At 42.6% G+C, this 12,578-nt stretch overlaps 1 protein-coding gene across 1 annotated transcript in view; it reads left to right on the top strand.

Annotated features, from left to right (window-relative positions):
- The window catches only part of LOC113090790 (protein Jumonji-like), a 96,392-nt gene extending 84,707 nt beyond the window's left edge, over positions 1-11,685 (top strand). Inside the window, exons 7-18 of the mRNA XM_026256384.1 lie at positions 2,257-3,481; positions 4,599-5,113; positions 6,611-6,703; positions 6,967-7,085; positions 7,182-7,252; positions 7,351-7,465; positions 8,636-8,741; positions 8,828-9,010; positions 9,110-9,240; positions 9,479-9,662; positions 10,427-10,534; positions 11,018-11,685. Coding sequence (XP_026112169.1) covers positions 2,257-3,481; positions 4,599-5,113; positions 6,611-6,703; positions 6,967-7,085; positions 7,182-7,252; positions 7,351-7,465; positions 8,636-8,741; positions 8,828-9,010; positions 9,110-9,240; positions 9,479-9,662; positions 10,427-10,534; positions 11,018-11,089 — 2,922 coding nt within the window. The 3' untranslated portion in view covers positions 11,090-11,685. The remainder of the gene's footprint in view (positions 1-2,256; positions 3,482-4,598; positions 5,114-6,610; positions 6,704-6,966; positions 7,086-7,181; positions 7,253-7,350; positions 7,466-8,635; positions 8,742-8,827; positions 9,011-9,109; positions 9,241-9,478; positions 9,663-10,426; positions 10,535-11,017) is intronic.
- Positions 11,686-12,578: the final 893 nt, after the last annotated feature.

The raw sequence follows: 12,578 nt of genomic DNA, 5'->3' as shown, positions 1-12,578 counted from the left end.
TTACAGTCCTCGTCACTTTAAATAAACAAATAATATTTACAGTAAAACATAAAACGGAAGCAAACCTACATTTTTATTGACACTGTACACTGCATGTGTGTGTGTGTGTGTGGTGCGGGCTGCAGCTCTGCAGATGTACTCAGTTAAATCTTTTGCTATGCTGCAGCTGGCCTATAGCAACACATGATGTCATCTGTCTTCCCTAATGCTCACATGCGACCACAATCCACTTCAGAGAGCTGGCTTGGCATCTGTCTGTGTGTGTTCTCTTATTTTTGTTACTGGCTGTTAAGCCAATTTAATCACACGTCTTTGGTCAGCTGCCTTTTAACTGTTCCATCATTCTCTTTCTTTGCCTCCTTCCTTGTTTCCTCCAGCCTGGTTTCAAGAGGTTGCCCAATGGGGACAGGCCAGTGACCCTATGTTCTCTTGCCTACACGGTTCCACTCTCTATTCCACATTTTCAGGCAGTCTAAATAATAGCTGGTAGCGCGCGGCAGGGCTCGTCTGCACCCTCGGGCAGTGTTCTGGGATCAGTGAGCCCTCTAGTGGAGGACATTGGATTTGTGCAGCACAGCTCTACTCAGCATCCTGCACATTATGCTGAGTGGGATTATCATTACAATCACATTCTGCACTCTCAGAGCCCTGCAGATGGGATGGGGCGTGCCGTAGACCACTGACGTGTTCTTTCTAAAGGGGGTGGGAGCGATGACGGGGGGCTACATAGACGTGGCCGCAGCTGACATCACGCTACATTTGCTTACTGTACCTGCAGAGAGCATCCATCATGCCTGCCTCTGGGGCTGGAGTCTGTCGCTTTCTTTTATATTCTCCCTCCTGCCGTTTTTCTTTTAAGCGCAGACAAGGAGAAGCGATTGATGAAGGAGGTCACATTTCAGTCCCCCTTATCTTTTAATAGCCTCTCTTTGTTGTTGGGCTGCAGCTGATAGGAATACAATACAGCTGATGTCTTACTTCAAAAACCCTCAGCAATCTCCTCATCTGTCCGTCAGCGAACCTCTGGCCCAGAGATTACCGCAGTCTGGACGCTGTTATTTAAATGCATCTGGAGACTCTAAAGAGCGAGAGATAAAGTGGGAGGGATGTGAGAGGGTGTGGCATGTAAAGAAGACCTATTCACAGAGCATGAATGCATCACGAGAGGCTTCCCAGAAAAAAAAATCTAAAAAGCACGATTAAACCAGCCCCTTTATATCAGGTGTGATCATTCACATTTTGACAAAAGCTCAGTTTTTATTTGTGCTATTCTCGGTTTTCTTTTGTTTGGTGGAAAAACTCTCTGCAGCTAACACTTGTCAAAATCCAAATGCAAGTAAAAATATAACTAGCTATTGGCAATGCCATATGTACTATTACTGTATATACTATTCACCACAAATGTGCAAAGAAAAGTTTGCATAGCTGGCTACATCATCCATGTTCCATTGCATTGTTTTGATTAAAGGCTTCTCGAGGAATTGAATCCAAATGTCAGGACTCATCCTTCCCGTGCAATGAGAGTCTGCTGATGTCAGGAAGTACATCATGATTATTTCACCTGGAGTTTTAGCCCACTTAAACCCTCCTGCTGCATCTTCTTTTCTTAGCTCGGTGAGATCACACACGTAAGAAATCAAGTCCTTTCTGACTTGCTAGGGAAAAAAATGAGCCAAAGAACACAATGTGAAGAGAGAAGTTGAGGTTGAATATGTTTTTTAGCCTGGCATAGTCTAATTCCCACGGTGGCTGTTAAACAATGAGAGACCGGGAGTAACCCAAGCTGAATCTGCTCTGCTGTGAGGTATATTGGAGTCCTCAGATCAGCTGAAAGAACAGCTCCTTTTATTTGAGGCGTTAAAGCCAAATTTGAAGAACTTTATGCTGTATAAAGCCAACTATGAATTGGTACTTGAATGGGATTTTATGATTAAACTTTACTTCTAAGGATTTTTTGCAGCTGTTGGCACTGAATAAAACATTTCTCTCTCTCTTCTCTCCCTCTATCTAGTACACTTCGCCTCACTCTTTCTTCTCTGCTGTTTTCTCTTGTTTGGGGTTTTTGTTGGTCTGTTGTGGTCGGTGTTATTGTGTGAGTCAAAACATGCACTGTGACTGACTCAGTCTGCAAATAGACATTAGGAGATTATTTTTTGCTGTCAGGATTGAGGGGACTGTTGGAGAATTCTCACAGATCCTTAGTAAGTTGCATTGATCCACTATATGTAACATGATGATATCTTCTGTTCACTTTAGGTCTCGAAAGTCAATGGAGTCACACGGGCATCTTCAGTCGGCATGCAAAAGGCTGGTGCCAAAAAGTCAAAAACTGTGAAGTACACAGCCACCATGAACAAGGGCCACGTCACCTACACCAAAGCAAAACGAGAACTGGTTAAGAAAGCCAAACTCAAACACAACAAGCACGCTGCTTCTGCTGGCCTTCGTGCTTGCAGCAACAACAACTACCACCATCATTCTCATCATCCAACCAGCAATGGCCGTGGTCGGCCCCAGCTCTCTCACTCAGGAAAAGCCCAAAGTATCAATGCAAAAACCCGCAAACAGGTGCTATTATTGAACGGGGTGCATAAGATGACTAACGGGGGCCGGCCTAATGGCAGGCTTAATGGACGCCACAGTGCCAGGGAAGAGAAGGAAGATGGCCGGCAAGTGCGGCAGGGACTGCGTTACTCTAAACGTAGAAGTGATGACATTACGATCCTTGGAGCTGGAGCTGAGAGAGACGAGGTTAAGACTAAGCTGTCTGTTTCTGAGGTTAAGAAAGCTAAACTGCAGACTAGTCCACTGGAAACTCGCAGCAAGAAGGCCCTGGGTCAGTTCAAGTCCCCTAATACCTTCACTATTGCACACAGTATCACTGAAATGGCCGCCTTCCCTACTCAGAAAATGGGTCCTGCCCCTCCTCCGTCGCCCCCTGCTGCTCCCGCCTCCCCACCCATGCCCCAGAACCCCGCTACCCCTGAGCCAGCACGTCTGCGGCCCAAACGTGCCTCTGCTGGCAAACTGATGTTCACCAGACAAGCACAGCAGTGGGCCCAAACTAACCCGGCCCTCAACCGGACCACATCCACTACCTCAGCCAGCAAATCCTTCAAACCAGCAGAGCCCACACACATGCCTCCACCAAGGCCGGACAGAGACAGGGAGAGGAGAAGGGGAGGGTGGGCATCACTGGGGGAGGTGCCCATTTTCAAGCCCAGCTCCAGGGAGTTTCAGGACCCTTTGGTGTACCTCGACTCAGTTCGGGAACGGGCCGAATCATCTGGACTGTGCAGAGTGTTGCCTCCTCCTGACTGGAGGCCAGAGTGCAAACTCAATGACGATATGCGTTTTGTGACACAGGTTCAGCGCATCCACAAGCTGGGTCGGCGCTGGGGCCCCAATGTTCAGAAACTGGCCTGCATTAAGAAGCACCTCAAATCTCAGGGCATCTCAATGGATGAACCACCTCTTATAGGTAAGTCCACTTAAAACTTTATAACTACAACTGCTTTTGTTGGTATAGGGCAGAGTTCCTTCAATCTACAGGTCCACTGTTTGGGGCAAACTTTCCTGCCTGCAATTTTCGAATAACTCTGAAGACGTTATTTAGCCTGCTCTGGTATTTTTGTTTGGCATCGGAGTTAAGCTCTGCAGGGCTGTCACCCTCCAGGGTTGGATTTGAGGAACCCTATTTTTAGGGGCTAAGACAACTCTGCTTCTGGAGGGCTCAATGCACTGCAGAGTTCTCCAACTTTAATCAATCCTACCTGAACAATCTAAACAAGATAACTTCTCAGGATAAATTTCATACTGGTGTGGGTTCCATATGTTTGAAAACAGTGGCCCTTCAGGAGCGCCATTTCTTATTTCTACGCTTTAGGTACTATTGCAGCAATTACTGTAGCTCTGTTGCCCTGTGAATGTATAAATATAATTGCATGTCAGCTTTCTTAGGTTAATAAAGGGGTGAGAGACAATCCGTATGTAAACCGACCAGTGAACTGTCTCATGGTCCATTCTTAAGATATGTTGTCAAGTCTCTTGTCTGTCAGGAGTTGGTAAAACCGTATGTCGAACCAATCACCCATTTCTCCAGAACTTGTCGAGCACAGTTAGGTTTAAGAGGTTTTGAAGCAGCCCTGCACCATTGCTTTACTTCAGTATCCCGTGTGCTGTTTCAGGCTCCATTCAGAATGTTTAATGTTTATTGAGCCTTTTAGAATGCCGCCGGTATGCTGCAATAATTCCTACGAGAGTTTTAAACTCTCGGACATTGATCTTTGTTGTTGCTCACGCTCCCTCAGTTCCTTAGCTCACTTTCTCCCGTCATTATGTTTTCAAAAGACAAATAAAGATGATACACCATTTTTCTGCTAACATATTTAGAGAATTGATGAGCCATGAAATGTAATGAATTTTAATTCTGGAGCTGTCAACACTCAATTGGCAGCTGATGGTGCAGTGTGTCCTAGATGCAGTGGTTTAGCTGAGTTATGTTTGGAAACAATACATTAACTCTTAATATGCTTTCCTAATGTACAGTGCATTAAACATTCACAATCATCTCTATCTTTTCATTGTCGCCACTTCAGGTGGCTGTGAAGTAGATCTGGCTCGTTTTTCCGAGCTGGTCTACGACATGGGTGGAATGCAGCAGGTGATGGACCTGAAAAAATGGAGCCGGTTGGCCGACCTGCTTCGTATTCCCAAATCAGCACAGGACCGTCTGGCCAAGCTCCAGGAGGCCTACCTCCAGTACCTGCTCTCTTATGACCTGCTCTCCCCCGAGGAGCACCGGCAACTGGAGCAGGAGGTGCTGGCAGAAAAGAAAGCTCTGGAACGCAAGCGGGGACCCCTGGAGGGCCACTCGGATATCGGCCAGCGGACTCTGGCTCTTCCCCGTTATGAACCCAAGAATGGGCTCACCGGACTCAACCACCGCAATGGCTTCCGCAATCACAACAAAGAGCCAGAGACCCAGCGGCAGGCCGGCCGCCGCAGACTGTTTGCTCAGGAAAAGAAAGGGGAAAAAGTCTACATTGATGAGGCAGATGAGGAGGCAGAAGATGAAGGTGTTCTCAGTGACCAGCACAAATGTATATATAAGGTAAGGGATGTGATAGATGCACCTACAGCTTTGATAATGGCAGTCATAAAGCTTATCAGCAAGTTAACGTCATTGTGTTTCCTTGCGGAATTGAAAACTTTTTTTATTTACTATATTCACTCAGACTGGCAGATGTGCCATTTCCTCAGGTAATGAAGTGTTTAGAGAGAGCATAGACGGCTCACCAATGAGCTGCCAGAGAATGTGCCAGAATTTCAAGCGTGATGACTATGTTCGCTTGTACACGGAACACAGAGCCACACTGCCGGGAAAGAAAGGAGGAAAGGCTTTAATACGTAATGTGTTGGTTGATGGATGTGTCTCTATGCCGTGCTATGCATCACAGATCTGAGCTTCATTTCAGAGCTATGACTTGCTTAGATGCCAGTATGAGTGTCTATTTTATTCCTCAGACAGATTTAGAGGTACAAAACAGCATATCTCTATTACAAACTCTAGTGAGCTGCCTGCCTAGGCAATATTTTAGACATCATAGGCGTGCTCGCAACTTGAAGCTAAATTATAGTGCTTTGAGATCCCATTTTGGCCAAAATAAAGTCTCTGCAGTATATGCATGTTTTGTTTTTGTTTTTCTGTGCGTTTGACTTTTCATTTTACACATTTAGTTTTTAAAACACAGCATTTTTGTATGCAGTGCATTTGTGTTTATTAGAATGTCAATTTATTAGCTTAGCATGCTAGCGTGAGGCTTTTTTTAGAATCAGCTGGGAAATTAAATAACTTTTTTGTGTGTGTGGTTCAGGTGAAGAGCTCTTTTCGCACCGCCTGTCTGCTGCCCATAAAGAGTGTGTAAATTTAGTCACTTGTGAGGTTTAATTTTGGTTAGCATGCTGCAGTTGAACATAGATTACCGATATAAAAACTGAAGCATTGAAATGGGGCAGAGTTTGTGTGGTTCTTGTGTTTGAGAGAGGACCAGTGGTAAAGGAAAGAGAGAACTGTGACCGTGGGTGGGTGGGTATCGGTGAGAATAGCTGTTTCGTGAAAGGGTTTGTTCCCAGGCTCTCAGCTCCAGGTTTACGTGTGTCTGAGGTCTTAGCTATAGTCTATGTAAGGTGACTCCGTCTGCCTCACCAGCCCACTGTCTCTTATAGCACCTCGTCTGTCTGTCTGTCTGTCTGGGTGTTGTTGTCTGAGGTAACACTCTCTGCTGGGTGGGACGGTGAGAGTGGGCCTCTTCACAGAATGGTGCCTCCATATACGTCACAGATCAGCTCCTCTCACACACACACACACACACACACACACTGCACTTTGTAACATCTATCAGCTAAAACAAGTTTTAGCCTTAATTTTAGCAGGAGAAGCCACGTTTATAGTACCATAAGACAGAACTTAATGGTAATTTGACGGATGTTATGTTATCGTAAGCTTGTTTTTGAGACCTGCCTGCAGCCTTTTCCAAGATGGCTGCCAAACAGACTGATTATTTTGCCATTTTTCTTACGGTTTACTGTTTTGTTTTTTTGTTTTTAGGGGAGATCAGTATCTTTGACCACCTTTTACAGAATAGCAAGAAATACCATGATGATGTGCTTCAACAAAGAGCCTGGGGCTGCTGAAGTTGAGGTAGACACAAACCACTTCCTGTATTTTAACCATTCGCCAGATGTAAATGTGTACAGTGTAATATGTTACTACATTATTGGTGTAAAATGTCCACCCTAGTTACAAGTATTTCCGAGGTATAATAATAGCTGTCTTTAAATAGCGTGTACTTTCTGTGTTGCATATTTTATAAGCATATCCCGTGACAGTTGTATCCTTGTATCCTTTCCCTATTTCCTGCCTTTTCTCTATTATCTCCATCTGTCCTGCTTTTCTTTATATAGCAAGATTATTGGCGGATAGTGGAGCAGAGGGACTGCCATGTAGCAGTGCATTATGGGAAAGTAGACACAAACACACATGGAAGCGGCTTCCCTGTGTGCAAGTCCGAACCCTTCTCCAAGTAAGAGCTGCATTTGTTTGAGCTAGATGGGACGAAGTCTTACTGTTTATAAAAATGATGCTACTATAAGCTCTCTTTTTCTCTCTGTCGCTGCAGGCATGGATGGAACCTCAATGTCCTTCCCAATAACTCTGGATCCATTCTGCGCCATCTTGGTGCTGTGCCTGGTGAGTCCACTGCTGTTGTCAGTAGCAGGAAGTACACTTCTCTCCACATCACGTAAAGCTTCTTTGTTGAATAAGTCATCACCCGCTCTCTCTCACAGGGGTGACTATTCCCTGGCTGAACATCGGCATGGTCTTTTCTACCTCATGCTGGTCACAAGACCAAAACCGCCTTCCATACATCGATTACTTACACACTGGTGCTGATTGCATTTGGTGAGTTTTTGTTCCCAGGTACTGTTTAGAAATGAATTAAGAAATGTATTAAATTTAACATGTGCCCCATAAACCAGCATTGGGGTATGTATGTAACAACATTAGATACATTCAGAAGTATTGATTGATTGATTGATTGATTGATTGATTGATTGATTAATTGAAAAAAAAAGTAAAAAAAAAATTCATTATTGATCATTTTCATTATGATTTATGTATGTAATATTATATATATATATATATATATATATATTATTTCATGAAAGTTTTTATATTGCTGATACAGTGTACATTGGTCATGTTACTGTCTAACATAATAAAATTGACATTTTAAATATCATATAATTGATTAAATTGAATATATATATATATATATATATATATATATATATATATATATATATATATATATATATATATATATATTTATTTATTTATTTATTTATTTTTTTTTTTTATTATTTTTTTTTTACTTTTTTTAAATATATAATTATCAAAGATCCAAAAATGTAACAGATGATGATTCTTTTCTTTAAAAAAAAACATTGTGCAATTCACAAATAGATTGTAAAAGATTGCGTTTTGCTCAGTGGATCTTGTTCAATATTTATTTTTAGACACATTCAGTGATTTCAGTCCTTTTAATTGTTTTACTTTTTTCAGTTCGTTTTAAAGTTTAAGAAACTTTCTTGTGTTTTTGTGTTATGTGTCAGTTTTAGTAATTTTAGTACTTCATCTTAAACTTATTTCAGCTAGCTGCCAAGGCAAAACTTATTTTATTTGATTATTTTGGCAAGTTTATTTTGATTAACAAAATAATTTTAAATGTAAAATTTTAAGTTTGTTCACAGTTACACTGTTGACTAAATGTCATTTCAGTGTAAAATAGGACATCTTACTAAAGTCTTTCCTAACTCAGCTGTGTTGTAAAGATCAGCTCCTCTAGGGGGCGCAGTACTCTGTAAAACACACAGTCACTTACACTGTGCATTCCACTCATGCGAGCATCAGCTGTTGGTTTTGTTTGTTTGTTTGTTTTTTATGTGCATGACTCATAATAAAGCCAAGACCTGTTTCCATGGCAAAGAAAACAGACAGCGGCAGACAGCGCTGTCGTCTTATTCAACCAAATAATGACTCTGACAGGAAATTCTGCCCGTCCCGTTGCAGGTATTCTATCCCTGCTGAGGAAAAGACTAAGCTTGATAAAGTGGTGCACACCCTGCTACAGGCCAATGGCACGCCGGGACTGGAAATGCTGGAGAAGAACATTATGGTAAGATATTAGCATGACATTTTTGTGCAATCGTATTTCACTGCATACACAGAACCCAAACCACGCATGTCTCCGCTTTTCTCCAGATTTCTCCAGAGGTGCTTTGTCGTGAGGGGATCAAGGTCCACCGAACGGTCCAGCAGAGCGGAGAGTTTGTGGTGGTGTTCCCCGGTGCGTTCGTGTCCAGGGTGTGCTGCGGCTACAGTGTCTCTGAAACCGTGCACTTCGCCACACCACAGTGGATGAACCTGGGCTACGAGGCTGCTAAGGTGAGGATTTCACGTTTTTCCACATCCGCCTGTTGGAGCTACAGACATTTAGTAGGAGACTTTAAGAAGACGCTCTACATGTTTGCTCTTGTCTTGCAGGACCTGAAATGCAGGCACATAGCAAAACCCTTCTCTATGGAGAAGCTGCTCTACCAGATCGCCACAGCCGAGGCCAAACGAGAAAACAGACTCGTGCTCAGTACAATCTCTAATCTTCTCAAAGATCTCAGGTGAGCGCTGGAAACCCACCCTGATGTTTGGCCCAACTCTTTAAATTCTCAGACACCACTGCTTTGCTTTTGACTGTTTTGACTCTGTAGGATTTTTTACTTTTGCAAAGCATTTCTGCTGCCCAGAATATTAACTATAATAACTGTACCAAAAGCAATATTGTCTGGACCTGGGAAGGTGATTTAGAAACCGGACCTCTTGGTCCACTAACAGGAATTGAATATCCCTGTCCTACAGGAACATAGAGATGAAGCAAAGGCAGGATCTGTATGAAGCCGGGCTGCTCTCCTCCGCACGCTACTGCACGCACGACAACAACCAGTCACCCGCTGACGCCAGGAAGAAACCCCGCAAGTGGCTGGCGCTGGAGTCGTCCGAGAGACGCTGCCAAACCTGCCAGCACCTCTGCTACCTGTCTATGGTGAGATTCAGCTTGGATTACACTCTACTGTAGATCTCAGTATAGGATATACTTTACCAAAAAAGCATTTGACACACTGTTTTCAACATGCTTTCACTATTTAGGATGGATAGTATGGGGACAGACACAGTGTTTAAACTTAAGTGTACTTAAACTTAAGAGGTCAATACAGTCTATAATGTTGTTTTTGGGGGCCTTGGTGTCAACAAGGTTAAAAACCACAATACTGCACTATACTACAAATCACAGTAACGCCTACACTGCCCTACAAAGCTAAAAGGCAGTATCTACGCAGAGTACAGATCTGAGAAAAATGACTTAAAAGTTCTCCTGTCATCCAGCCTAAGAAGTTACTGTACAAACAACTACCATTTTTCTCCAAAACGACACACATTTCAGATAAGATGTTTTTCTCACATAACAAAGGATGCCTTGAATGTCCATTTGATCAAAAATGCAGTTACTGCCTTTTTGCTTTGTAGGGCAGTATGTATGTTATGTTAATATGTATTAACTTTTTAAATCTACACCACAGTGTTATTTATTGTCCTCTTTTCTTAGTGAAACACTGATTCTCATAGTAGTTTTGTCTGTGTGCGTTGTATAATCTTTAGTTGTCACTGTGTTCTACACAGCTCTAGGTTTGGGTCACAGGTGTAATTTAGCTCCAGTGCTGATAGTTCACGTTCTGTCATCACGGACGTAAGAATTACTGAGCGCTTCAAATGATTTGATTGAGCTGATGGTTGTTGCTCATGCTGCAGGTGGTGCAGGAGAATGAGAACGTGGTTTTCTGTCTGGAGTGTGCGCTGCACTACGTGGAGAAACACAAAAGCTGTCGAGGCCTCAAGATGATGTACCGCTATGATGAGGTAAGACCGAGGATCAGGAACATGTCTGCAGGGGGAGCTGTGGAGACGCTTCTGTTCATCAGCCCTCCTAAATGGACTGTTGCTGTCCCTTCATAAAATGCATTGCGCTCTGACAGAGTGATAAACGTTTGGGAAACATATGTCCAGTTTGCGTGGGTTCAGTGTTGTATTACAGTTTTTGTCATTTGCTTTTTTGGTGCACATGAGAGACAATAAAGTAGAACAAAATGAATTATAATATATATTACATACATATAATATTTCCAGTGTTAACTGAAACTGAACATTTTGATCAGTACAGCTCACGCAATTAAAAAATAAGGTCATTTTACTGACGAAATAACTGGGTTGCTACTTTTGACAATTACATTTACAGTTTGAATGTTGAGACTGTTTCAAAAAATGAGCCAAAGGGATTGACAAGAACTGCAGTAACACAGTGTGTCATGACTGGTCTCTCCTCGTCTCTGTTTGGTCCTTCAGGAGCAGATCAACAGTTTGGTGAATCAGGTGTGTGGTAAAGCCCTGGTGAGGGGCGCAGCAGACGGCTTATAACGGCTCCAGCCCCACCAAACCACCTGCCAAGCGTGGCCCCCGCAAGAGATCCACCATAGAGCTGTCCCTGACCCACCTGTCCAAAAGTGCCGCCGCCGCCGCTGCTGTCTCATGAGAAACACTGCCTGGCCGCCTACATCAACCAATCGATTTCCTCTCCCTCTCTTCATATCAGTTGTGTCTTTTATCACCCACATAGCAGAGCAGAGTCTCCTGTGTTGAAAGGAGGCTGCCTTTTTTGCACTAGCGCACTAGTTTGTATTCACCAGATGTTTGATAGCATTAAGAGACATGGTCCCAGGTGTGATGTCATCCTTTCTGCCTGAACCCTCTTCCTCCTCTTCTTTGGCCCCATTGACTGCACACACACACACACACACACGCTCCTCCTGAACTGTGAACCTTGGGACAAATGGGTGCTTCACTCCTCGTTTTTCCAGGCCCCTTCCCTTTGAATGTTGGTTCTCGATGGAGCTGCCCAAGAAGATTTTGTTTAATTTTGTTTGTTCAATGTTTCATTTGGGTTTTGTTTTGCTGTTTGCTTTGCTTTTTCTTTTTTTTCTTTTTTTTGTGTTAGCTTTGCTTTTTGTTTTGATGTGTTTTTTTTATTTTTATTATTGTTTCGTTGTTGTTGTTTTTGTGTCTGCTTTTTGTTTATGCTCATTGTTTTCATTTTGGTTTTGTTTTGGTGTTTGCTTTTGTTGTTGTTGTTGTATTTTGCTTTGCGTTTCTTTTGGTTTGGTTTTGTTGTGTTTTTGTTTTGTTTTTTGTTCATTTTCATCACATTTTTTCTGATCTGAATTCATTACGTCCCCATGCAGCTCCTCTGCGGAAGACGCAGCTCTAAAGACAGTAAACACTTGAAATTTTGCTTGTTTTAGAGGAAGACTCTAAAGAAGAGGAAGTACTGTTTGTTTTTATTTCGACTGGTTTTAATTTCACACTTCCCTCTGTGGATTTCGGGAACGTTGGTTTCCATGGCAGCAGGTCGGGCTGTACTTGAGGAAGTGGGTGTTAGGGATTGAATGAGTGGGTCCTGTCCCGGCAGTGAGAGGGGTTCCTCCCACACTGACGCTTACGAGCGAAAACTGTGCCTGATTTTTATCGTAGAGATCTTTCTTTGTTTTGGTGCTGTTGTTTTTTTTTTTTTTTTTTTTTTTTTTTTTTTCTTATATCAATACAAAAAAGATAATAAAAAGAAGTGCTGTTCGCTAGCCTTCTTTTCCCACAGGACGGAAGAAGCCAGAGGCTTTTTCCGCTTCTCGATGTGCAATCGTTTCAACATTCCATTCTTCCAGACTTCATCTGTAACAGTTAACATGAACTATTATATTATATTATTGTAATTATCATATTTTGTGTTTTTGACCTTTTATTTTCTCTTTTGTTTCCGATGTGCTATGTCAATTTAGAGCCACTATTCAGAGGGTGTAAAATGTGAAAATACAAGTCCATTTTTTTCTTTATTGTTATTATTGTTTTATTTTGT

Source organism: Carassius auratus, unplaced genomic scaffold, assembly GCF_003368295.1.
Source record: "Carassius auratus strain Wakin unplaced genomic scaffold, ASM336829v1 scaf_tig00214021, whole genome shotgun sequence".
Lineage (NCBI taxonomy): Eukaryota > Metazoa > Chordata > Actinopteri > Cypriniformes > Cyprinidae > Carassius > Carassius auratus.
This window is presented reverse-complemented; position numbering and strand designations above follow the sequence as displayed.